Below are 27,538 nucleotides of genomic sequence, written 5' to 3'. Positions count from 1 at the left end.
GTAAAGTTTCCGAAAGGTAGGATTATAAGATTCGCATTGTTTTAATCGTTGAGCAAATGATTTTTATATGAAAGTTCAGCCATTGTGAATCAAGATATTGAACTGCCTGTAGTCATCTGCAGTTGCTTTATCCATATTGTCTGTAGTATGGCACCTATATCTTTTGGACTGTAGCCCCATATTTTTGTACTCGCGAGCCTATAAAAGACTCAAATATAACAAAAAAAAAATCATTAATTTGTTTATCCTTTTTGTAAAAATGTGTTTAAAAACCAAAGAAAAATATTATGTTGCACTAAAATTCTTTTTATTGTGCCTTGTACAAATCATGCTTACTTCAAATTTTGTTAAACAAAAATAAACGGAGCCCATTGTTTGATGCTTTTAAAAATCAATTTTATTCTTTGGAGGATTATAAGCTCCCACACTTTCCATGCAAATTATACAAAATTTTCTCCAATGTTTTCAACAAATATGATTTAATTCGGAGAAATTTCTTCACAATAATGGATGTCACTTAGGTGTTCTTTCATAGAAATTATCAAAATAAAAACACATACCTAAAAAAAGTTCTACAAAAATTAAAAACTGTACAGATTTTCTAAAATTAACTACTGAATATAATAGGGTTCTAAAAAAACCTGAAGGATTTTGTGTTTTTATACATAAATTGAGAATTGAAAAACACATAGGCCTATGTTTTTTCGAAGAATTTAAAATAATTACAAAATGTTTGTCACAACTTTGTATATATTCAATACTCAGAATCCTGAGACAAATGCAAATAGGTGAAGAAAACTATAGAATTTATCAACTATTAGCTGAAATTAAGTTCCTATGTCACAGCTTTCATAGATTTCTTTGTTTTGTTTCTTCATAGTTTCTCTGTGATGCATTAAATTTATCATTAAAAGCCAAGGCATTCTTTGCCACTTTTCTTTAATATAAAGCTAACTTTTTATGAAAACGAAAACAGCACTGTCTAGAGAATATTTCATCCAATGAATGATAAGATCAGATTTTTAAAGGCAGTATAAACATTGACAATATACATATTGTGTAAGTAGACATTGGCTGTGACTGGGGTTTTGATAAAAAAATTTGATGTGTTATATATAGCCCAAAAGCTAATCTAGGTTTTATAAGCATTATTGTACATGATTCAGTACTTCATTTGATACTACTTGAAATATTCAACTATATCAATGGTTCCCAACCAGAGTTGCACATACCTGCAAGAATATGTAATGGGCTATTCCGAAGTACATGAAAAATAAACAAAAAAATTAATAAAAAAAATCTATTTTATAAATGTTTAGCAAGAGAATATACAAGTTATATTGCTACAAGATACTTGAAATGTGAAAGGTTGGGGAGCCTCTGATATAGGTATAGATTATATAGGTTATATTCAAGCTCATTTTTCAGAAAAACATCAAAAAGGTGAGTTTCAATAACAAAAAGCATTAGAATACCAGAGAAAAAAATTCATACACACAGACAGCTTTTTGTCTGACATTAATGGCAAAATAAATTGTGTGAACTACCTGAAACATACTGATAACTCAAATACTCTATTTACATAATAGAATTACAAAATACATTTGTAATGTTATAGCAGATGATAGACATAGATACATGTCTATATGGACACACTTTTGTGTATGACAACTGGGTTGAACTATCTTATTTTACACACATAAAAACTCATTTTACTAAAGAGATACTATAGGTTTTTTTTTTTCAATTTTCACTGTCCCTTTTATCATCTTTCAAAAACCTTTTGTACAATGAATACGCTACACCAATTGTTAAGCAACCTATTACAGTACCTTGAGCACCTACTCTCAACTGCATAAGATAATTAGATATAGATAGTTTGCCCCTATGTTTAAATGCGTATGCACCATATATACATGCTGCTGTACAACCAAGTAATCCTGAAAAAAGATACACCAAAAATAATTGATCATTGAAAACTTTCACATTTAATAATATTCACTTCCAGAATAAATACAGCACAGGTGTGACTTTGACAATTTAAATATCCGTATGAGTGATCAATACATACCGAAGGTCATTGGCTGAAATTTTATTTTAATAAAATTTTTTCTATGGAAAATTCAACTGAACTCTAATGAACAGATGTGACGAATAATTGCAACCACTCATTATGCACAAATATGGAAGAGAAAAATTTTCTATGATTTCAGTTCATAATTAAGAGAAGCTTATCAAATCAGACTAAATCAAACACGCTAGTCTGTCTAACTGAAGTTAGAGTCAGTTTTTCAGACCCTCACAAAATTCTAGATCTGAAAAGGGGTCCTTCACAAAATACTAATTAGCAAAGCCATAAATTTAGCATTGCATTTCTTGTGATAAATTAACTGGAATGTTTCACTTTCCACAGCATTACTTATTTTTCACAAAATAAATGACCATTTTTGCAAGAACAGGACCCTGCAAAAAGATGTCTGGACTAACCCCTGCACTAATATAAAGGTAAAGTAATACAAGCGAAGTACACAAGTTCTTAAAAAAAAATTACTGTAACATGCATCTGGCTCTTAAGAAATCATATAGAAGAGAAGCAACAGTACCAATAGATTTATTTGTAATTGAATGTCTGCTACATCACATTAAATTAATAAATCTTAGTCTTTCTCACGTTATGTACGGAGGGAGGGGTAGGGGCAATCCCCAAATGAGAAATTGTATTATTGGCATAAATGGGAGAGTGGAGGTGGACTTTTGCCCTCTCATTGTGCACAATCTAAGTGATTCTCCTTCCTCTCCACCCCTGTTCGAGGAGTCTGTATCCACTTATGGCTGGCTATTTATGCATACATTCATTTTCTTTGAACTGTTTATTAAGACAAGACTTTAGCAGCATGTTTAGACCTCTATTTGAAGCAATTAGGTAAGTGATAATTCCATATACATGAAATGGTTCACAAACTTTTACCAACTGTGGCTCCTTTGACGTTAGCACTATTTATTCACAGCTTCCCAGAATGTTACTTCACAGCACTGAATAGGCTCAAGTCAATATCGCAAAGTTACAGCGACCCCATCAGGAGCAACGACGAAAACTGAGAACCACCAATATGCATGATTCTATATGCACAAAAAAAATTATGTTGGTGAATAGCAAAGGTTTTATGTATGCCTCCCCCATCTTGGAATGTGATTTAGCTGGTGCTAGAGCCGTATCAGCAGCCTCCTGTCAACAGCCCTATCAGCAAGAGTTAAGGTCAGGTGAACATAGCTGCCAGGTGTCATGTGATCCTGTTATTCTCAAAACGGTTCCTCAGCAGCTGCTTCACTGGTGTTGCAATCTGCATCTTGATAAAAGATGTGCTATCCACACACTGATACTGTTGAAGTGCCAAAATGATGCAGTGGCACAAAAGATTACAGTACTGGCATCTATCTGCACATTTCAAACTTTTTCCTTCGCCAAACAATATCCCATTGCTTTGGAAGTATTCTGATAAGTCATTCTGATCAGTGGTTCTTATTTTACAGCATTTTTGAATCAGAACTTTGACTATAATCACTGGTGTGTATATCCATGAATATAGCTGATAATTTTTCATAAACAACTTTTACCACAGTACAAAACTTTGGTTTAACTGAGGGTAATGATGAATGTATTTAAAAAATATTGAATATTAAGCCTGGTGGTAATATGCAGTACGAGATGTGCTGCTTGTTATGAAAAAAAATTAAAATGTCTGAGTATGAAGTGAATGAACTAGCCTACACTGATCTTTGTCCTTTAGGGACAACTGGTGTTTACAGATTATAAGACCACTTGCAAGGGATAAAGCCACTGTAGGTGCTTCTTTGTGGCAAAAAAGTGTGAGATAAATACACCACCGTATATAAAATGTGTGATGCAATTTTTATTCATGAACTTGCTAAAGATAAAGCATCAGAATGTACCCCAGGGTTAGAAAATGCGGTAAGACTGAAAATATTTAGCTAACAAAAAACTAATATACTTTACAAGGGAAAAAATCATATTTAGGCCACTTTTATATGATAAAAAAAAACACTTTGCTAACCCTTTTACTATCAGGGACACATTCTGTGCAAATGCCAATGGAATAAATTCAATCCAGCTGACTTTCTTCAACCTTTTTTTGCCTCATCATGAAGCATTATTATAACACTATGAAACAAAGTGTGTCTCTCCTTGTTCTCCATGCCCCCCTCCCACATACAATGTATCTCTCAGAAGTGAACACCTTTTTAAATTTTATTTGATACTAATAAACATGTTAACAAAAAACTCAAAATTAATATAACATGTTATCTATTTCACTCACCAACTACCATGAAAGGGTTATCTTTGGATTTTCTTTTCAATTTTTGTGCTCTTGATTCCTCTTCATAGTCAAATGATGGCTTTGATACACTTTGTGAACTTTGATCCATTTATTCAGCTTAATGAAAACCTACAAATAAATGTCAGTGCAAAATTTCTGCTCAATATTTTTGCATTAAAGTAGACAAAATTAAGTTTTCAGGGGGGAAAATTAAAGTTTACAACACTGCTTACTGATGGACTGAAAGTGAAAAAAATTTACAAACCAAAATGGTAGTAAGTGTGATTTGCAAACAAATTAAAACGAAAAAAAAAATAGTGTTGAATTTGTGTTTCCCCTTCTCCTATGTGGCACCACACCCAAGTTCTAGGGGTCTGGAGGTGGTGCAATAGTTTTGGTTTAAAACCATGTTTTTTGTGGCTGTTGCTTCATGTATTTCATGTCCACAACATGCGTGTACTTATATTGTTATATTCATGTTGCCGAATAAGGTACTAAGCGAGATGGCATGGTGATCCCTATAATTGTATACATTCTCCACACTATTTTTATTTTGTATATTTTCATCAGATCAACTGCAGCGAGTGAACTCAACCCAATAAAACCGATGCTGGCTTCTTAATCCACAAGTTATCAAACCAATTTGCTCACCAACGAGGTGTTAAGTGAGATGACTCACTCCGATGGATATCTTATATTACACAGTAAGATTCTCGTTTTGTCTGTTTGTTGTGTCTCATGTATGGTTCGAACCCCACCGGCGCCACAGTGGTGGTCGGCTGAAGGTGGTTTTCTGTGGTGTCCAACTTCAAGGCGCGAATGCGAGCCGATCTCCCTACTAAAAAGTCTCACCACAGAGAGCAACAGGTCTACAATGCAACAAATATTCAATCATTACACTTCACTCACAATTTGAAGTATAGATGGCAGCACTGAAATATCAAGCACAACACTAGCTACACACTCAGACTGTTAGGTGCACTTACTTTGTTCCAGACTCTCCCACGAAGCTGGGCTGGAAGAGATCTCAGCAATGGGATAAGTCTGGTGGCAGAGCCCCTGGCATTCATTCATTGTATCTCATGTATATAAGATGACAAATGTAAGATAACAGATAAGATAGCATAGCCCCCCCCCTAATTGCTTCTAAAATATGCCTTCATCCTAATATATGTACATTCATCCTTCTTACGAAACCCAGGAACTTTTCTCCAACTCGCATACCCATCTCGTCTGTAATCACCACAAAATTTATTAATCAAGACAGTACCTAATTGCCTGCGGAAAATGTTGCAAACATTTTTTCCCCCCAACTCAAAATAAATGTTCCACACTCTGCCACGAAGCTGGACCGAAGAGATCTCGGCAACGGGATAAGTCCAGTGGCAAAGTTCTGCCGTTCATTCGTGTAGTTATTGCTTGGGGACATGAACAAAGAGGTTGATCTTTCTTCTTTCTCTAGGTTTTCGTTGCTGCAATTGTTTTGGAAAGCAGCAAAGATGCTCTATATTTGTGGGAAAGTATATTAAACAAGATTTTGAAAGCAGTATGTTGAGTGAGAAATTCATTCAGAGAACTCAGAGACAACTGGAGAAAAACGTCTTTTCCTTTTTTGTTCTGAAGAATCACAACCGAGAAAATCGCAGCAATCTAAAAAAGGTTTTCTTAAGTTTATTAGCAAATTAAAATCTCGGTACAGACGGCGTCTGGCCTTACCGAGATAATTTATGTGGATTATCACATAAATTGAAGAGCCAGCCAGGATTCAAATTATTAATTAATATTAATTATTTGAGAAAAACATTTCATGAGATCAGATATTGAATTTTGACATAACTTTTGCTTTAGAACTTTAAGAATTTCATGTCAGTAATTTTAATTCAGTAATTTGCAATTTAATTTTTTTTGATAATGGAGAAACTTGCTAAAAGAGCTCCTATTCAAGCATCTTTTAATAAAACTGTTGATCTAATTGTAGATGAATTAGATAGAGCCTATAGATTTCGGTTTACTAACCAATAAATTAACAAAATTGAGAAATTTAAAAGCTGAATTGTATGAACTTGATAATTTAGTAATGGATGCACTTCTGGACACAGAAAATGTAAAAGATGAACTTTCTAATGAATCACAGGATGCAGAAAAATACACAGATAGCATAACAATCAAACAATTATTACAGGGGATGATATTGCCAGCTTTGGGAAACACTGGTTTATACCAATGGCACCCAGGCATTTAAACATAAATATCACTATCATTCCATTCTCACGCTTTAATTAAAAAATCACATAGCTCACAACATAAAAGTAACTCATTTAATCTTTCTTTGCAGCTGTTTTGGGCATGGGTTCACGTATTACATAGTTCCCCCAAGGTGCTCATAATTCTTGAGCATGGGACCCCTTTGAAATATTGACAAAGTAGTATTTAATGCCTCTTGGCACCCTGGCCGCAAGGAGGACGATATTAACCAGTCTTTGGCGAGTTCATTTATTTTTATGTGTGGCATATTTGGAAAATCTATTCTTTAATTGTGAATCATGTGTATTAATTAATCTAATGAAAAGCTCGATGCAAATGCCAAGTGAATTTGTTTAAAACCTTTGCTTAATTGTATTTGATTAACCCTGAACACAATGAAATATTTTAAATTAAAATCTAATTCTTGCAACACAATATGCATCACAATATTTGTATATATGCATTTTGCTTTCAATATTTAATGTGATTGTGACACGTCCCATGACAGATGCATTGGAACAGCTCTTCAGGATAAAAAAATTAATTGAACTGTACATTCGAGAACTATTAAAATTAGTCACTACTAATGACTCAGTAATGTGGGTAATACTGTGAAAACACCTTTAAGCAAATTAGCGGATAGAATTAAAGCCCATTTAAGAGCATTGGAATCCATGAGGTTAAGCACATAAACAAATGTGGTCTAATTGTATCCCCTGGTTGTTTGGGGGAAGATGTTTTAAAAGCATCACAGATATTCGATCTCTCCCTCGTCTTTAATGGCATACGAGGCCTACCAATCCCCCCCCCCCCACCAACTTTGAGCCCTATGAACGGGAAACATACTCAACTTTCAGGGTTAATGGCTTTTCTTCACTGTGAAGTCAAAAATGAAGAGAGATTGATAGTAGCTAGGCAGGGTTTTTACACAAATAAGGAACCACTTAAGGATAAAAACTAAAGCCATCATCCTTTCCTACTGCTATAGGATTGCAGAGATCAAAACCAGCTGCATTTTCTGTGGTCGCTCTCACTAAAGTGGGGACTGCCATACAGCCATGTCCATGCTGTTAAATTACAGAATCACTAAACTTAAAGAAAAAGATGCTGCCTGAGATGTTTAAAAAAAGGGCATATAATGAGGTTCTGTAGGAGTTTTGTCCGCTGTCACATATGCAGCAAACCACTATTTATTGCTCTGCCCTGATATTCCTTCTCGAACAGATGAGTCCAAGGATTTGGAAACTGTACATAGCGGAGTGACAAAAAAAGAACTGCAGTGATTCAGTGTTATTAACAACGTTGGATATAAATATCAGGAGTAAGTCCAAAAAGAAGGTTTGCGCTCTTTTAGATTATGGGTCACAGAAATCTATATCAAACCGTCAACTCCTAAAGAAATATGTTTGACTAAATGGATAACATTTCCAATTCACTTTTCAAAGGGTCTTTAATTGATGCCAGGCCCCATGATAGATATCGTATTAAAGTGGGAGCGGTTGACAGATATACTAAAGCCGAATTTGAATTTTTTTTAGTTAAGAAGTCATTTGTGGAAACATTCCTTGAATTTTTCTCTATAATAGATTTTTGAAGGAACTCAAAATAAATAAGATATGGCTTACAGATGTGAATAGCAATGCCAGTATAAGGTATCTCACGAACCTTTCTATTCATTCATTGAAAGTTTCAGATTTCTGGAGTTTAGAAATTTGGTATTTCAGAGACTACAGGTAGTATAACTAAGGCAACAGAAGTAAATGGAACAGGAACAACTCAAAAATTCCTTGAGTATTAATGATGAAGGATGTTACCACGTAAGACTACCTTGGTTAGATGAGCAGCAAAACATTGTCAAACCGCTATATTGCTGAAAAAAGTTTATAACATTACTAAAAGGTTAAAGTCAAATGGTCTATATGACAATTATGATAAAGTATTCTTAGAGTGGGAGAAAGAGGATGTTATTCAAAAGGTGACAGGTCATTACTTACCATCTCGTAGTCTCAGCACAAAATTAAGACCAGTTTTTAATGTGTCCTGCAAAACTGACAGGAACCTTACTCTCAACGACTGTTTAATTAAAGCAGTGGTGCGCAAACTTTTTGAAGCACGACCTTTTGACCGAAAAAATTTGCACCAACCCCGACATAATCTGAACATATATGTCCTGGTTTTCCGGGACATCCTAATTTTTTGCCAGTAAAAATGCTGTTCTGAAAGCCCTTTTCGGAAAACTTTTTTGATTTTGATTAGGCAATATTGACTTCTAAAGATATCCAGTTTTTTTTTTTTTATTATCAAATATTTACTTTGTTTTTTGATGTACTTAATGTCCCTTATGTAAGATGGAAATGTAGCGAGGTGTATAGTCCTTCATTTTCGTATACAAGGTGATTAAGAAAGAATCATCTGATTTCAGAATGATTCTACACTTGAAATCGAACATTTAAAAAAACTTTTCATAAAATGTACATATCACTTATCATTCTATTCTGTGCTTTTAATTTTTAAGAAATCAGGTGATTCCCTGAATTTTGAAATCAAGCGATTCTCTCCAAGTCACCCTGTAAAAGTATGAACTTGATATCGTCCGCCGCATGCCAGAAACATGAATGTACAAATTTTCCTTTTTTTATCAGCTGTTTGGATACCTTGTTTTGCTAAGTTGTGCCTGAAATGTGAATGTAACACGTTTCAATAATGCCCTATTGAAACAAGTTACAAAACATTTTAGAAAAATAATTTCCGTGGAGTAACCATTCAAATGTCATTTCCCACATTTCTTTTTTGCAAGGACATTGCACATTCGTGATTCTGGCATGACGGAGCCGATATATTGATTATTGTACAAGTAGAATTTGATAAAATTTCATTGTACGATACATGGTAATTAGCTCAGCTGAATAAAGGTATTCTTTAGTTTTAACATATTTTTATATAAAAATGAATCTTATTTGGAAATTTCTATTTTGGAGAATCTCTCAAGATCCTCCTAGTTCATTAAGGCTACTCCCACAGGGTCGTAACCTACGGTTTGCGCACCACTGAATTAAAGGACCAAACTTAGTCAAGCGAATTCCAGCCATTATCATGAAAATCGAGAGAAAGCGATAGACGTAACATCAGATATTCGCAGTGCTTTCTTAGAAATTGAGATGGAAAAGAATGATCACGATTACTTGGTTTCTATGGTGGAATAGTCAAATACAGGTATTCCACTATAACTGAGTAATATTTAGTGTTTGCAACAGTCCATTTTTATTGGGAGCAATAATGACACATTTGTCTAATGTGACTGAAAAATTTCAACCTATCATTAAAACCTCGAAAGTTCATTTTATATAGATAACTGTTGCATCAGTCAATGATGCTGAAGAGTTAGGAAAATTTAAGTATTTACAAAAAATTCTGGATGAAGCAAAAATGGAATTAATAGCTTGGGAATTTTGTCCATCACATTAAATAAAAAATTTTCATTTTGGGAGTCATGAACTTCAAAAAGTAGAATTATTGAAACCTGTTAATGTGCTCGAACTGAAATGGGATAGCATTGAAGACAGTCTAACACGTTCTGTCAAACAAGATTTTATCAAAAATCCATCCAAGCAAAGAAATACTTTTCATTACTCTGAGTATTTTTGACCCAATAGGATTTTTATCACCTGTTTTATTACAGGCTAAATTACTTATTCAGCAAGCTTGGGTCTTAAAATCAGATTGGGATGCCTCTTTTATAGATGACATGAGGAAAAATTTATTCAGTGGTACAAAGAATAAGAAATGCTATCAGACTTCAAAATCCCTAGACGCATAGGCTATGGTGATCAATCTAATTGGTCTATTCACATATTTTGTGAGGCCAGTCAATGTGCCTACTCCACAGCCGTGTATTTGCATTATGAAAATGGAGTGATACTGTATCCGTTCAATTATTAGGCTCACGATCTAGACTAGCTCCCCTCGAGAAGATAACAATACCGAGATTAGAATTACTTGCTTTTGTTATAGTTACACGATTGAGCAAATTCATTATTGAAGGTATTTTAACAACCGGCTGTTGCGAAGATATATTTTGGAAAGAAAATTCAACTGCCCCTATGGGGAATCGAACCCACGTCCTTTCACTTTCCTGGTGAACGCCTTAGACCACTAGACTACAGAGGCACAGAATCTCTCCATCTTTTCCTTGGAGCTCGAGTATACTGAAAGGGACCGTACATGGACGGCCGGACCAGACTCAGGCCAAGCTCACAACTGCTGACGCTGCCACCAGATGGCAACTTATACAAGGATGACGTCACTCTCCGCTACCATACGAAGGTTTTTTAACAACTGGCTGTTGCCAAGATATATTTTGGAAAGAGAGAAAATTCAACAAGTCTAAAGCGTTCACCTGGAAAGTGAAAGGACGTGGGTTCGATTCTCCGCAGGGGCAGTTGAATTTTGTCTCTTTCCAAAATATATCTTCACAACATCTAGTTGTTAAAAAACCTTCGTATGGTAGCGGAGAGTGACGTCATCCTTGTAAATTCATTATTGATGATATGAATACACATTCTGCTCGTACCTATTTCTGGATAGATTTCACCACTTGCCTAGGGGTAGATTAAGGGGAATGATCAGTGGGGTACTTTCATAGGCAGCAGGATGAAAGAAATTTATAAATTGTCACCTTTTGACCACTGGCTGTATGTTCCTGGAGACACGAATTCCAGAGATTGCCTCCACGAGGTTGCGATGCTATACAAACGGTGAAAAGCGATTGGTGTTCGGGGCTTCGTTGACTTAAAGAAAACAAAGGAAATTGGCCCAGTCTAGAAATACACCCTGATGAGAGTTTAATTAGTTCAGAAAGGAAAATATATTTATGAATTTAACCATAGGGAATAATTCTTTTTGGTTTGAAAACGTACCCAGATTTTCTCAGATGCATGTCTTCTGTTGGGTGAAGAGAGTTATCTTGAGAACTCAGAAGAAGGATACCTCTAGTGAAATAATACTCAGTGCTTCAAAAAAAACAGTTAAAAAATACCCTCAGGGCTCTGATTCAAAGAGACTGTTTTCCAGCGAATGATCAAACATACAAGAATTTATTGCTTGTGAAGGATCAAAGTGGACTGATGCAAGTGAAAACTAAAATAATTGAGACGGATGATGAATTTTCATTCCTCTATCTCAGTGGTTCTCAACCAGTGCTCCACAGCCGCTCGAGGAAAATGAAAAAAAACCCAGTAAATTTGAAAAATAACTAAGTATTTTTAAATAAAAATAAGTCAGCAACTTTGATTAATAAATAGAATTTGATTAATAATAAATGAAATTAATAAATACGCCTACGGGGCTCCCTCTCATAGAAATTATATACCAGAAAGAACTGTGTGGGTCAAAAAAAGGTTGAGAACCGCTGCTCTATCTTATTCCGCTTCCATCTAAACGTTGCATAGTGTAGTGTCTAATAAGATATCTCATGAAGAAATAACCGTGCTGGTGTCCAAATTCTAGCTAAAAAACTTAGAGAACTGTATTGGATTATTTCATCAAAGCGAACTATAAGAACCAATTTCACTGTATGCAACTTGAAAAAGATTCAACTCGAAAGTCTGAATTAGTCCACTCATGCCACTGCCTTTAGACAGAGTGGCAAGAGATGCTGTGTTTGAAATCACTGGATTGGATTTGTGTGGTCCTCTATTCCTGAACACAAAAAGTGCTGGATCGTGCTCTATACTTGTGCAGTATACAGGGTTATTCATTTGGAAATAGTCACTTCCTTAAGCACATAGGCTTTCATCCAGTTGCTTCGCAAGGAGAGGTAAACCCTCCATGGTCTAATTGGACTTTAAAAAATATAGTAATTCTGATACTTTATCTGGCACAGTGATAAGATGCTCGTCTTCCACTATAAAAGCTGATGTCAAGGTCCAAGGGTTCGAATCCGGACAGGAACATCAGAAACAAGTTCTTCACCTGCTGAACCTGAGGCGACCACTGATAGACGCCTTTATTTCCCACCCAACTGGAAACTGGTTGGAAACTGCCTTATGGCGATATATGACCGGAGTTGGTGCGCGGTAAAATAGTAATTCTCTGCAAAGTCTTGAATTGAATGTAGTGTTGACTGATCTCGCGCCCATACGATGGAAGTTCATTCCTCCTACACCCACCTGGTAGGGAGGATAGTGGGAGCATCTTATTCATTCCATCAAAGAGCTCCTTCTGCAATACCTTCGACATGAATCTCTCAGCTACAAAGAGCTACCAACACTCATGTGCAATGTGGAAGCCACAGTCAACAGTAGGCCTCTTACATACGTCAGATGGATCTGAGGAAATGCTCCCTCTGACACTCGCAATGTTACTCCTGCAGATAAGGGAAGTCTGTGTACCTGGCATCGACACCATCAATGCAAAATCTCTGACAATGAGGATCAAACACTGTCAACATATAAGAGAATAGCGCGGGAGCCACTTCTGCTGGGACTACCTGAGCCAACTCGTGCAATGCACTGGTGAGAAGAACAGTACATTATAAGTGTGTTGGCGTGTTTTTTTTTTAGCTATTTGTTTTTCTTTGGCAAGAAAGATGTCAGAAAGCATGACTCCATTTCACTCTTGGCAAATTCTCGTCACGCTTCTCATGTTTCTCTCACCAAAGAAAAAAATTTCCAAAAAGGGATATACTATAGCTGTTCCAATATCAGTAATACAGTTGAAAAATCGAAGCTAATTATGAAAAATAAACAAATTAAAACGCACACAACATCTGCCGCCATCTCCATAGTAACCTATAGAAATATAAGGTTCAGGCCGCTAAATTTAAACCAAGACCTATTCTATGAAAACAGTCCGGATGTTGGAAGACTAATAGAAAATCAATCGAATAAAACACATTTTAACAGTAATAGAATTTTTATTACCGATAACACAAAAAAACAAATATTTGAAAGAAATGTGAAATTCAACAATTGGTAGAATCGGGATAATTTTATTCTACTATTAGAAGTGACCTTCAGAGTGAATATTCACAAGGATAACCAAAGAAATATTTCTATTCACTCAGTAATCGACTTAAATTCCCAAAGAAATATAAATATAACAATTTAAACAATAAAATTCATAGCAAAAAAAAAAAAATTAAAAATTTAATGTTGGTTAAAACGTTAATTCAACTTAGTATTTTCATACCTACCTACGTGACGATAAGTTTGCCTGAGGAAGTTTACAATGCGCTCTGGTATTGCATAATAAGCGGTCTGAAAATGATTGAAAAGAATCGACGTATATCGATTAAATCAAAACCGGTTTTATAATCGACTATATTTTATAGAAAAAAAATTGCGATTTAAAGCGAAGATGTGTGAAAGGGAAGAAAGAAAATTCTTCTGTCCTTGCTGGAGAATCGCAAGGGTAGTTTTTCTCTTTCTTCACAAAAAAGTTTTCTAAATTAGAGTCACCATACGTCCCGTATTTATCGAAAGAGAGCCGGTTTTTTCTGTTTTTTGACTGCCCCAACATTTTTGGAAAAATGTCCCGATTTTTCACGTATTTTCAACGAAGCCAACTTGACTTTCATTCTTCTAATCAACGATTAAAACTATCTTCCCAACTCAGAAATTGCATTCGATAATTACAACTACGAATAAGAATATGTATTTCACATATCTGTTATGTTTGGTTTTTTTTTTTAATTCACTAAAATTTGAAGTGGTGGTCCTCGATTTACGACTTTTTCGTGATTTTAGCATGATTTGGCAACTTTGCTTACTTTTAGCATTATTTTTGGTGATTGTTAGCAATGTCCAGTATTTTCCCGTATTTCGAAGCCAAGTTTCACGCAAATTTTCTGGAGCAAATATGGTTAGCGTATCAAAAACCATCCCAAAAGCCCGAAACAATCCTTTTTTTAATCGATTTAATTAGTAATCGATAGCGTGTGAATCGGTATCTTTCCCCAGCATTACGTAATATAGCACATTGAGGTTTGTTTTGGTATCTAAAATTTTCCAAGTTTTTTATTGATCAATAAGTTGGTGTGCTGGCATTTTATTTGAATTTAAATTTTGAATTAAATGGAATTTCAAGAATTAAAATTTTTCTGTTGTACTTGTAATTTGTTAATTTAATCAGTAATTTTAATTGATTGCAATATTGTGTTTTCGCTTATCTGTCACAATCCATGGGCTGTGGGGTTTTCATTTTTTTAACAGTTCAAAACATTTCGAATATTTAAAAAAACCTTGAAATTTCAAAACGAGGAAAAATATCTAATTTTCTTATTAATTAATCGACATCTGAAAATTGCGATTATGTTACGTTACCTGAATTTTTTTATCTTTATAAGCATAGCCTTATGTCAGTTTCATTTTCCTCTTACAAAGATGATTGTGTGAGTAGAAATAATATTTTTCAACTAACATTGCTTTTTTCGATTTTTACTGATAGGGTTGGCAGATCTCGAGAATGAAAAATTACTGTACTTTACTAGCTACACTGTTTCAAAAAGCCTCAAATGGTTATTGTGTCACTGTTCAGTGACACCTTGACTAATGAAGATTTTTTCCCCATGATTTTTCAGCCTTGGCTAATGAATTTCGTATTCTTGTAACAAACTTTTTAGTTGATATAGATGCACTCACTGTAAGGTATTACACAGTTCTAACCCGCCCCCTCAAGCCGAGATTATAATGTTATTTTGCTGCAAAAAAACGTAAAAAGCCCCCCCCCCCTTGAGAAGATAAAAAATTGAAAAACCCCCCTTGGAAAATTCTGCTTACGCCTATAATCACTCGAACCTGATTGATTTACATTTTCCTCAGAATTTTTCTCATCATATACATCTTCAGGGCCGTATTTACATTGTTGTCACCTGTGGGCTATATAAATTTTGCCGCCCCCCGCCCCTCCCATTTCATTCTCACTTTTTTTACCCTCCTTTCTACCCTCTTTCATGCCATTACTAATAAATCCTAAACAAACAAACAAAAGACAAAAAAGTGGTACTGTGTATAGCTGCGCCTAAATTTTACTTTTCTGTCCTGTATTCATATCCTATTCTGATACATAATGATTTCTATATAACGGAGGGAATACTCAACCTCCGGCCCGCAGGCATCTACACATCAATGAAAAACACTGATAAATTTAATTCGAATCTTTGGTGCATACATTCAAATATGGAAGTACTGCAACACCAATCAATGGTGCCAAAATACTTTTTTGAGTACTTAGTTATAGTCTAGCCACAAAATCAATAATGCATTACATAATATCTGTACATATTATGTTTAACCGTACATCCTAAGGTGTATTTTGAAATAGTGAAATACTTTTTCAAAATTGTTTCGTGGGCCGATTAAAATTCTAGACGGGGCCCGCCAGTAGTTTGTGCACTCGTGTGATTTAAATGTTTGCATTACTTGAATGTACAGAGTGTCCCACAATCGCCTGACGGTTTTCAAAATGGGAATAGCAAAAAACCCGGTGAGAGATATTAAAGTCATTCTTCCGGAATGTAAATGTGCAAAGTCAGGAATTTCAGCTACGTCATTCATGTTTCAAGGGATTGTATAGTTATTAAAATAAAAACTTTTGTACGGACACCCTGTGCCCAAAAACTAAATTAATAAGTTGTTGCCCTGTCTCTTCTGACACCAACGAAGAAATTTCCACTTTTCTAAGTAATATTCATAGATATATCTGAATTCGAAAATTGGAGAAAAGTTGGGAGAGAAGCGTTGTCCGTTAGTTTTTGCCGCTTTTTCTCCCGATTTTTGAATTCAAATATCTAGGTAAATACTTAGAAACAACGAAATTCTTATTAATTGAGCTGCTTTTGTTCCTTCCATTTTTGTTCTTTTCCCTATGCTACTTTTATATTGAAAGCTACATAATAAAAAATATCATAATAGTATAGATTATGTAAAACATTTTTTGAAAAATTAATTTAGTATTTAAAAGGTTAGAATAATTCATATTTTATAGATTTTCTTTTTGTTATAAAAAAATCAATTTTTGTGAAAATTTTTTACCTGATAGTCAAAAATTAGAGACGTTAAAAATCAGTGACCAAAACTGCGCCACGAAACTTGGTATGTTCATCAGTTTCCAGACAATTTTCCAAAATTTCAATTCTACAGGTCTGAATAATCAAATTTATTATATTAAATTGATAATAAATACAAATTAATATGGGATTTATTGAGTGGTAATAAAAAAAATTAATTAGAATTAAAAACGAAATGAGCAATATCTAATATATATTTTATTGTGGTCTTTTGTTTCTATATTTCATTGCTTATATTTTTTTATTGCAGTACATGTACTTTAATACTGTACCGCATTTCTTGGAATAATCACCACATGAACGATGCGTTGCTGTATCGGAAAAAAAGAACAATCAATATATGACACTTTGTTTATGAAAGGCCCGCATCTGCCGCACATTTCTGATATAAAATTTATTAAATGCTTATTTTTTATTTCGTAAATACTTGCTAAATGCTCAGTAATGCTTGCAAATTTTAAAAATTCTACTCGGTTAATTGACAGTTGAATATTATGTGACTCAATAGGCCAATCTCTTGGAAATATAAATATAACAGAATCGGAAATACGGATGCACTATTTTCACACCCTTACAGATGATTCCAAATTACCCAATATTGAATTGTGACGGTTGTTCATAAATTATCATTAAAGAAAACTCCCACAAAATGCAAAATGTATGAACTTATCAGAAATGAATAGCTATATTTGATATTCACTTTGTTTTCTTCGAGAAAGTGTATAACGAAGAGGAATTTTTTCGGTTTTGTTAGTAATCCTGCGTTTATATAACCGAATGTAGTTTTGTGATACTGTATACAATTAATAAAAATATGGGTTCTGCCAAGCCCCACATTTGTCTCCCCCCCCCCACTTTTTTCAGGAAAACGTCACATGAGGAGAGCTGTCCTTATAGGACCAGTAAACGGAATCGCGTGACCCCGCCTACCATTCTGTACTACGATTTGTTTATATTCCAGTTAGTGACCGCAAACAGATGTTGTTCTGGATTGGGCAGCTTCATCCCATTTCGATTCTCAAACAAGTTGAAAAATCATATTGTAATCAAATCCATCCATTCGATTTATAGCACTTAACACTGTTTCTAACCCCCCCCCCCCAAATGGGTAGCCTATATCTGGTCCAACAATAGGTCCCCAACCATAGCCAAAATTAAATACTCTCACCAAAGCCCCCGACCGGAGCTAATAAAAGCATCTTTGTTGCAGAAGATTCTTTCTCATATGGCGCCGTCGTTAATATTAGTGGAATGTTCTGTCTTTTTACCTTCAAAGAGAGCCAAAATTGAGCTATTGAAATGTTCTTTGTGGTTAGCTGGGAAGGGTGCAGCAGCCTCCAGTCACTGAAAGAGCCGCTATGGTAGTTGAGGGATCATAGTGACGGACTCGCATCGCGAGGATCCGGGTTCAAACCCCACCATCACCGCAGTGGTGATCAGCTGAAGTTGGTTTCCTGTGGTTCCCAACTTCGAGGCTCAAATACGAGCCGATCTCCCCATTAAAAAGTCTCGCCACAGAGAGCAACAGGCCTACATGATAAATCATTCAATCATTACACTTCACTCATAGTTAGAAAAACTGGTAGCAGATGGCAGTACTACACATCACAAGCATTACACCAAAACAAACTTCATGCCAGGTTTCACTACACGTACATGCACATTCCAACATGTACTGATTCGTTAGAGGTTCTGCAGAGGAATATGGACGAGGTGCATGTGTCTGGTTTAGTAGTAGTAGTCACTGAAAGAACCTTTTTTTTTCGTCTTGACCACTGTACCAACACCCTTCATAGATAGCTCTCCGAAGAAAACCCCCCTTCTTCAGGGGATGTTGGCTGAACTCGTCTTTTTTCCAACACCTTCAGTAATCTGAAATGATTGCTGCTTTGCTTCGCTGGATGTCTGCTCACCCTCCCACCTCTACTTGTGACAATACTATTTGGGAAAGCCAAAGTCACAAAACAATCAGTGCTGCAGAAGAATAATCTCGGGAAGAATTTTGAAAAAGGAATAATAAACACTGTGTGTGTTTTCCACAGATCATTTCCATTTAACTTAGGGCTCGTTGCAGAACAATGCAAAGCATTCTGCTGTAGAATAGATAATCTTTTTCATCTGTATGTATTGTATGCCCATACTGAATTGGCCTCTGACCTTGACGCTCGAAGGGAGGGTTCATATTCAAAGACGGGAAAAGGAGAAGGAAAAACTCGCTAATATAGCACAGAAGATGCAAACGGAAAATACCAACCTGCTCTTTTTTCCTGTGACGTTTTTGCAGAAAGATAAATGAAACTGTCCATCGTGATTTTTCATGACATAGCCAGAGGCCAACTCAACGTGGGTGTGCAATATAAGGCAGAAAAATAAGTTCAGCACATTGCATTAGATAACACATACAACCCTGACTAAGTTGTGTGCATAGTGTGAAATTTGAAAAAAAAACAATCTTCCTTCAAATTTACCTTTATTTAGTTTTAGTTGTTCAACTCAACCCCAAGTCTAGTTCTATTATTTTTTTTCATAGAACTCCTTAGTGTTTTATGAAACTTACCTTTAAATTTTGAGCAGTACATGAAACAAATTATTTTCCTTAAAAACTTGGGAAATAATTTTTCACCACTTTGAAACAAATTATCTTTGTTAGCCGAAGTATCATTACACTGTGTATCCTCCCCCCATTTGTCTTTCAAGCAAAACCGCTTTCATTCTACACAGTACATTTTCATGCTAGTTGGCTTTTTATATAAACAAAGCTGTAGCTTAGCCACAGGCTTGTGGTTTTTACCAGTACATTGTAAAAATTGTAAAAACCTTGTACATACAATTAACATCTTAGTATTGATAATTAATGTGGACAGTTTTTTTTGCTTACTAATGATTAATGGTTGTTTAAATAATAACTATCATAAAAAATTTCAAATAAACTTAAGCATTAATTAAAAAATAAAAATAAGAATCGTAGAAACAGAAACTGTTGTAACACGACCAATGTTTGAGTCTTTATCAGCAGTACACTTTGAATTAGGTTGATGCAAAAACCAATTATTTTTTTCTTTCGCTACCTCTTTGTATGTATGAATTCTAATAATTTGTATTTTGCACAACTTGTAACTTAGACATGCTACAGTGAAAAGCCTATATAATGATAACGAAAGGGACCAGATATATATGTATAAAATATTGTTATAAGGGATTTACATTATGAATGGAGTATATTAACACTATGAATCAGGACAAGAGAGTAATATCAATATAGAGGAGATCGTTATATAAGATTTATTGTACAGTGGAAAAATTGTTTCAACAATACTCAATATAACGATAAATTCCTCTACAACAAAATTTTTTCTTGGTCCACAGAGTATTGCTATATCAAGGTTTCACTGTGTATTACTTTTATTATAAAGATAGAGAGGCTATTGCCCACTATTTCTATATTATAAAAACCATGATTGATTAATATGGGTATCGCTTGATTTTTTTTACAAACCAATTTTAATTATAAACGATGTAATCAATATTTTGGTTCTTTCCCACTTTTTATTATCACCAAGAGCTCATACAATTATTTTTTAAATTACTATTTATCGGACGTTATTTACGAAGGAAGAGACCGTAAGCAGTCTGTGGTGCAGCCGGTGAATTTTTGTGGTCAAAAACATCAGATTGAACAGGAGAAGGGCAGCAAAATAGCCAGTAGGCGACTAAGTCATAAATCTGCCTCTGCTATTTATAAACAGATACTATAACTAAGGCAGCGACCAGCAAGACAGAGGGTGCTAAGAATCTGTGGGTTGGACCAAACTGCTATAAGGTGATGATCTTGGCCATGTATAACGGACGATCTCTTTCTTCAGAAAATCATTTGCAGGAGTTGGAAAAACTGGAAAGAATAAATTGGGAAATCCTAGGCATCTGTGAAGTAAGGAGAGGAGAAAATCAAACTTGCCAGTGGATGTGTATTTTACTACAGAGGAACAGATAATAAGAGAACTAGTGGAGTAGGATTTCTCTCATAAAAAGTGGAAAAATCACAAGCGAAAGAAGACTTTTATAAAGAATTAGACAAGATGAATAGTAAAGGAAACCATCATATCAAAATAGTAATGGGTGACATCAATGCTAGAATTGGAGAGAGAAGAAATGATGAAAGCTCAGTTTGAAGTCATGGTTACAGTGTGCGAAACGAGAGAGGAAACAGCCTCATCGAATTTGCAGAGAGCGAATAGTTATGCATCATGAATTAGTTTTTTAAGAAGAAACCCCCAAAGAAAGTGGACCTAGAGAAGCCCAACTGGAACAACAAGCGAGATAGACTATGTCCTATCTAATAAGAAGCATAAGCCTATGATTCAAGAATGCAGTGTTCTCAATAAATTCAATACAGGAACCGATCATCGACTGGTGAGATGTAGAATGATGCTTAACACTAGAATGGAAAGAGTGAAACTTATCAAAAATACAAAAACTGTCATCGATATGGCAAAGCTTCAAGAACATCAATATAAATTCCAGTTAGAGCTGAAGAACCAATTTGATTTACTATAATTATAAAACTACTGAAGATGGACAAAATGTCACCACGATGAACAGAACTTTAACCGCTATCCTAAAAGAAGTAGCAAAAGAAGTTGCTGAAGAAAAAGAAATCAAACCGGTGAAGAAAATAACAGAAGAAACAAAGAAACTGATAAAAGACCGGAGAGAATTTCAGATTAAGAAGAATGACCCTAATTCAAAAGTGGAATATCCCTTTGTAAGACATTACAAAAGTGGATTGCAGAAGATGATTACAAAAAGGTCGAAAAAGCGGATATCAAGAATTATCGACCAATCAGTCTCTTATCAGTAATTTATAAAATCTTCACCCAAGTCGTCCTCACTTTGGTGAAGATTTCACCAACATGGTAGCCAACACAGGTAGCCTCTTTTTTTTGCTAAAACACACACTGTCATAAAATCAGAAATTTTTGTATCATCCATAGACTTCAATTGAACTTGAACAATTACATAAAGAAAATTTTAGGTGCCAATGCATATTTACTAGTTGCTATGACGACCTGGCACCCAGGGTCAAGCCTCACTTTATGGCAAGAAAATTTATAAAAATTATATCAAATGAGCATAGTATAATTAAATATGCATGCTAGTAAGAACATAATAATTTTAGTGTTCTGTGTTCATGCAGCACTATCAAAATTACAAATGTTTTTGGAAAAAAAGTAGATAAATCACTTTTTTCACAATTATTAAAAAAAATTTCTTTGAAAGGTGGTAAAAAACATAGGTTTTCCCTGGGTGGTAAAACCATCAACAGTAAATACTGTGCCAACCCTGCTTAGTCATGACAAAATACAGTTGAACCCCTATTCAAAGAATTAGATAAAACTGACATTTTTATTCATTAACCCTCTGACTGCTCAATTTGTGGACCGAAATTGCTTCAAAAATTGTGTAATTTTTTCCACTCAAAAAGGGAAGTTTGAGCGGTAATACCATGTGCCTTCAAATGCCGCAATTTAGTGGACAACTAACAACATCTGTTGGCCAAAATGTAAATGAAACGTCTAATACTGTATATAATTTATTTCAGTGGTTAAACGGGGAAATAAAGGGGTGCGCTTTTCAATAAAGGAAGAAAAACACATGCCCGCGGAAATTGCGGGATGAGCAGATTTTGCTGCATTTGAGTTGCCCGTGGAAATCGCAGGATGAGCAGCCAGAGGGTTAAATATGTCATCTCATTTTTATTTAAGGAAGATTATTATATTAGGGTTGAGTTAATATTCAAATATTCATACAGCGACTTCTAAAAAAATTGTCAAGTGTAGGAATTTTTGTTGTATCAGAATCCAACTGTAATATAATGAAAAATTTGCATAAATTAAAAATTAATACATGGACAAAGTCTATGGAGGTGGTGATCTCTGTAAATTGTGTATGCCTACCATTTTCATCAGTCAGAATATACATACAATGCATATCTGCTTTATCTTCATTTAACTCTATAATGCCCAGATCGCCCGAAGTCGGCCGAGTAGGTTAATGCCCATAACCGCCTCAAGTCGGCCCAGCTAGGGGGTATGGGTACGTTTTGGCGGGCTTTTGTCACCTACGGGGAGGAGATGAAAGCTCTTGTCAGAGGCGGGAACGGAAAAGACAACTGCAACGCCCTATCAATGGAATTTTAAAAGCTGATATACTAGAATGTTCCTTGAGAATGGACTAAGGGTACTCAATGCATTTTCCAAAGAGATAATACTGAGAGGAAAGGGGTGTTTTCAGTATATATATAGACAAATTATCTCCCGAAAATCCATTGAAATGAAAGGGTGAACGTCAATGCAAAGGGTGGCATGAATAGAAACTCATGGAGAAAGGGAAAGTGGCCGAAATTTGGACGAGTCCACTTCGAACACAAAAAACTTGGTATTTTCATGACCCTCCCAGGTTGTTTTATAACTTTAGTCACCCGCAAAGAAATTTCTGGCTATAGCCCTGTATATGAGTAATAATATTATATAGGAAAGTTAACTTTTTTGAGAAACAAAATTTTCATGACAAGTCACTTTCAGGAATAAATTGAACTCATAATTTACGAGTTGTATCAATGTATTATAGTTTTTATGTATATTGTACACAGGGCTATAACTAGGATTTTCACCGCATGGGGCAAACATTATCTTGCTGCCCCAAAAACTTCAAAATTTGATAATTTTGTAACAGTGTTTTTTGTTCCTGTCTAAAACTGCTGCCCTCTAAATTTTGCTGCCTGGGACAGTTGCCCCCTGTAGTTCTGGCACTGATTGTACAGTAGAACCTCTCTAATTCAGGTTCCTCAGGACCTAGGTGATTCTGGACTAGGGAATTTTTTCAGGATTATCGATCAAGTTTTTATTTCTCAATTTTTTTTATATTTTAAACAGTAATATGCATTTGAGCACTTCAATTCCCTTTTTTCTTTGAAAGAAAAATTTATATAGCAATATATATACACATATGCATATAATAAAAAGTAATTGCAAAGAGCTTGTGCAGCAGGAAGTGGATTAGCTCCTTTTTTCTTCCATTGAGCCAAGAAGGATTCAATCTCCTTTTTTCTTCCATTGAACCAAGAAGGATTCAATTTCCTTTTTTGCCTCTTTTTTTCATGAGTGCTAAGATTGTGTTAGCTTTATTTATTGGAAAACAAGAACTAACGAACTTCATCTAGCACAAAATGAAGGACATTTTTGAAGTGAAACTTCTGTAGTTATGATGCAGCAAATTTTTTTTAACAAGAAAGTAGACTTGACTCAAAAGTGCCAAAATGGAGCTAATCTCTTCTTGCAATAAGCCATTTACATACTGTTACTAGTTGTCCATAGAAAAAAATCTCTTTACTTATTCTTTAAAGGTTTTTTGTAGGTATTGCTCAGATCTGAAAAAAATATATTTTTTTGTTGTTATTTCTGAATATTGTAAATGGTAGATTTTCCGAATTCTCCATAAAATTCTATATTCTTTACACAAAATTCGTGATGTTTCATATTCTAGCTTTTTTTCTAAATTTTAACTTTTTTATGTAGGGCATATACTTGAAGAGTTGTGTTTCCGTTTACACCTTGTACCTGCCACATCACTTGACATTTTCAGCATGTTTAGAAATTCACTTAAATCTGAGGTTCTTAATCATGTGTGTCATGCACCCAATCAAGGCCATAGCAGGGGTGAAGACTTGGTGGGTCTGGTCAATACCTTCTAGAGCAGAAGGCCTGACCCCGAGATTTGTGACGTCATCGAAATCCGTCCTAGAATCGTCTTCCCTGTAAGATCATTTTCCAGCAGCACCACACACTGTAACGGCGTTATATATATATATATATATATATTTTTTTTTTTTTACCCACCCCGTTGCTATATTATATTTTTTTCTTATAAAAAAAGGTTGAATTAGCTAAGAATTGAGCACTCGAATAGACGAGTTTATACTTATAATTCAACATTATTTTCAAGTATCAATTAGAGCCAGAGTTTTTATGAAAACTTGACAATATTTGAAAAAATTACCATTTGACATCAAAATTTCCCCAAGAGAATTAATTTTTCGGAATTTCATTTCTGTTGATTTTAACCAAAAAATATCCATTGAATACCAAAAGAAATTAGAGACCAAAATTCAACTATATATAAAATATCCTTTATTTTTCATTAAGATAGACATATGCAATATTCACTATATATTTTGTCATTTAAAAAAAATATATACAAACTTCTCATGTAATGTGTATTTTATTGAAAGGAAGAAAAAAGAATGAATGAACAAATAAATATGCTTTGCTTTGCTCCTTCCAGAAAATTTTAATATAAACTGTGGATTAGATATAGATTGCATGATTCTCATTCGTACACAAATGCATAACATTCAAGTAGTAAAAATCTATTTCAAAAATTGTTTTTTTTTTTCAATATATGTCACCAGTTTCTTCTTTGCATAAAATTGTTTTATTATTTATAACTTCTCTTAAAAATTCATTTTTATTCGAAGATTCTTTAGAAATAAGCCAGAAAAAAAACAAACCAAAAATACGTAGATTAATTTTGAGATTTATGTTATGAAGCAAAGTGTGATCTATGTTCAAGATAATAAAATATGAACCTGTCGATATTTATATTGGCTGGGGAGCAAAAATTCTATCCAATGTTTTTCACTACACACATAAAATTACACAAGAAATAAAACTTGCTAGAATTGAAAAACAATCTTTAATTGAACATTTGCATTAAACATGAATTCAACATAATTTTTCAGTTAACATTTGCAGAGTCTGTCATACAGTTGTTTCAATGATGCAAAAGATGCTGTACAAAAATTGTCAACTGAAACATCAAAGTTCAGGTAAAAATAGCACTTGCCATCATTTCTTTGATTCAACCAGTTATTTCTGATATTTTTTTAACAAATACACACTATCTATAACAAAAAATAGTGGTCTCGATGGACACTGAGGCTGGGGATACATATATAAATTCTTATGTGGCTTTGTGAACAAGCTCATTGCTTTTCTATTGATAGCATTGTTATCAGTGACAACACCAATAACTGTGAAACCAATATTTTCTAAACCTAAAATAACTTAGGATAACATTATGTAACAATAAATGATTTATCTTGAACACAAGTAAAATATGCACAACTTCTTTAAAAGGGGACATTAAGCTGGAAACCATAAACACAAAAGCACTCTTCGCAGCTTCTTCTGTGTTGAAGGCCATGCCAACAGAACCTCCCTTATAATCAAAATAAGGTTTTATGTAAATTTCGTCAAGAAGAAGAATAACTTTTTTATCTGCATCAGAAATATATTTTGCTCTGGCTTTTATGTACATCAAGAAATTTTGACTCACCTCCTCCGTTGGTGAAACCGGTAGTCGCTGACTAATTTTCCTCAAAGTTGATGGATGAGGCAGTATCATTTTATTGCTAGATCTTATAAATTTGTACGCTTGTGACGAAACAGAGTAGCAAATACAATGATGTCATTAGAGTATTTCAAGTTGTTTTTTTGCACAACGACCAATCTTAATTTGTTCCTCTATAAAATTTATCAGTAATTCATTTTCACCAGTCTTCCAAGAAGACAGAGCATCATTGAAGAAATCTATTTTAGAGGAATTTTCCTCACACATAGGATTCATACTTTTAAGTGTGTCTAATATATCAATTAAGTCATTGAAATTTGTGAACTTATATGGGAGGGTAAATTTTGAAATTTTTTTCAATGCAATACTTTTTAAATAAACAGAAACATTAAGATTACTTGCAACCACTGAATGCAAAATCGGTGGGTATGGTTGTATATCCAACTGATAAACACAAAATTTGTCACTGATTCGACACTTCATAAAAATTGTCAAGTCCAAATGTTTCAACACATCACTGTAGATCTTCCATACTGCTGATTTGTCTCTGTTGAGAATATGTTGCTGCATCAGTCACACTTTCCTCAAGGGCCTTTTTTAAGCGTTCGTTCTTTCAGTGTTTTTTGGAATTTGGAGATAACCTTCGTTCAATAGGAAGTGCCATAGAAGTTGAGGGATATCCTTCGAAGATGCATGGCACAGCGTTCTTTCTTCTCTTAATTTTCAACAGAGCTGTTAAAGTCTTACCACTGTTTTTGTCAAAAGCCGAAGATTCTGTTACCAAATCCGTGGCCAGAAAATGCAGTTCACATACCTAGACATAAAATAAGCATAATCAGACTGATGGCTATTGGTAATAACATGAAATTAATTTAGGCTCTGACCATTACTTGTTCTCCATAACAGATGGGACAAAGAATCTGCTGCTAAATTATATATAATATACTACTATTATAGCTAGTTAAATACTAGTTCACATAAATTATATGGTGCATTACTAGTTAGGAGTAAATAATGATTCACATTTCCTTGATTGGATATGAAATTGTAATTAATTAAAAACAAAAATCATTTTGTAATATTAATATGCTATGTATCATTGTCAAATTTTGTCAGTATCATGGCAATATCTCCCAATTACCAGTTTTTCAATATCTATTGAAATAAAAAAAATTCCATACTTAAAATTCAATATTTAAAATTACCAATAATTTCATTTTTTAATTATAAACACTAATTTCATTTACAATTGTAATGAATTTTAAGGAAATTAATATTCGGCCACGAAATATTTGATATCTGGCCAAAACATTAGCTGAATATTTGGTACTCGGTTATTCCGCCGAATCACTATTTGTCCCATCTCTATTCTTAATATCGGAGTTGATTTTTTTGCATTCCGTTTCGTTGTTTTTTTTTTAAATTTTTCTTAAAGAATAAAACAATATAATTTGTTACGAAATGAACACTTACACTACTGCGA

The 27,538-nt window shown here is 34.3% G+C and overlaps 2 protein-coding genes across 4 annotated transcripts in view; one reads left to right on the top strand and one right to left on the bottom strand.

The window, feature by feature from the left end:
* Positions 1 to 285: 285 nt before the first annotated feature.
* LOC149072173 (HIG1 domain family member 1A, mitochondrial-like) lies at positions 286 to 13,978 on the bottom strand. 2 transcript variants are annotated; one of them, XM_089246117.1, is made up of 3 exons: positions 13,774 to 13,978; positions 4,338 to 4,466; positions 286 to 1,940 (listed from the first exon to the last, which is right to left on the bottom strand). In XM_089246117.1, exons 2-3 carry the CDS (start codon positions 4,444 to 4,446, stop codon positions 1,744 to 1,746), a joined length of 306 nt encoding a protein of 101 aa, XP_089102243.1. In that variant the 5' UTR covers positions 4,447 to 4,466; positions 13,774 to 13,978; the 3' UTR covers positions 286 to 1,743. The 2 variants fall into 2 exon arrangements, with proteins under 2 accessions (XP_089102243.1, XP_089102245.1); XM_089246119.1 differs by lacking the exon at positions 13,774 to 13,978 and adding an exon at positions 8,247 to 8,451.
* Positions 13,979 to 14,555: 577 nt separating this feature from the next.
* Positions 14,556 to 27,538, top strand: part of LOC149072172 (uncharacterized) — a 61,255-nt gene continuing 48,272 nt past the window's right edge. For both annotated transcript variants that reach the window (XM_089246087.1, XM_089246089.1), the window contains exon 1: positions 14,556 to 14,614. The gene's annotated coding sequence lies outside the window, so the exon portion shown is untranslated. The remainder of the gene's footprint in view (positions 14,615 to 27,538) is intronic.

Source organism: Pholcus phalangioides, unplaced genomic scaffold (genome assembly GCF_987345545.1).
Source record: "Pholcus phalangioides strain wild (caught in Gottingen) unplaced genomic scaffold, Ppha-v1.0 ptg000017l_1, whole genome shotgun sequence".
Taxonomy (NCBI): Eukaryota; Metazoa; Arthropoda; class Arachnida; order Araneae; family Pholcidae; genus Pholcus; species Pholcus phalangioides.
This window is presented reverse-complemented; position numbering and strand designations above follow the sequence as displayed.

What these genes read in the sequence shown, in the direction of transcription:
- LOC149072173 (XM_089246117.1), bottom strand. Translation starts at nt 4,446, where the DNA reads ATGGATCAAAGTTCACAAAGTGTATCAAAGCCATCATTTGACTATGAA. An exon ending in TAACCCTTTCATGGTAGTTG is followed by an intron (nt 1,941 to 4,337) that starts GTGAGTGAAATA and finishes ATCTTTTTTCAG; the next exon opens with GATTACTTGGTTGTACAGCA.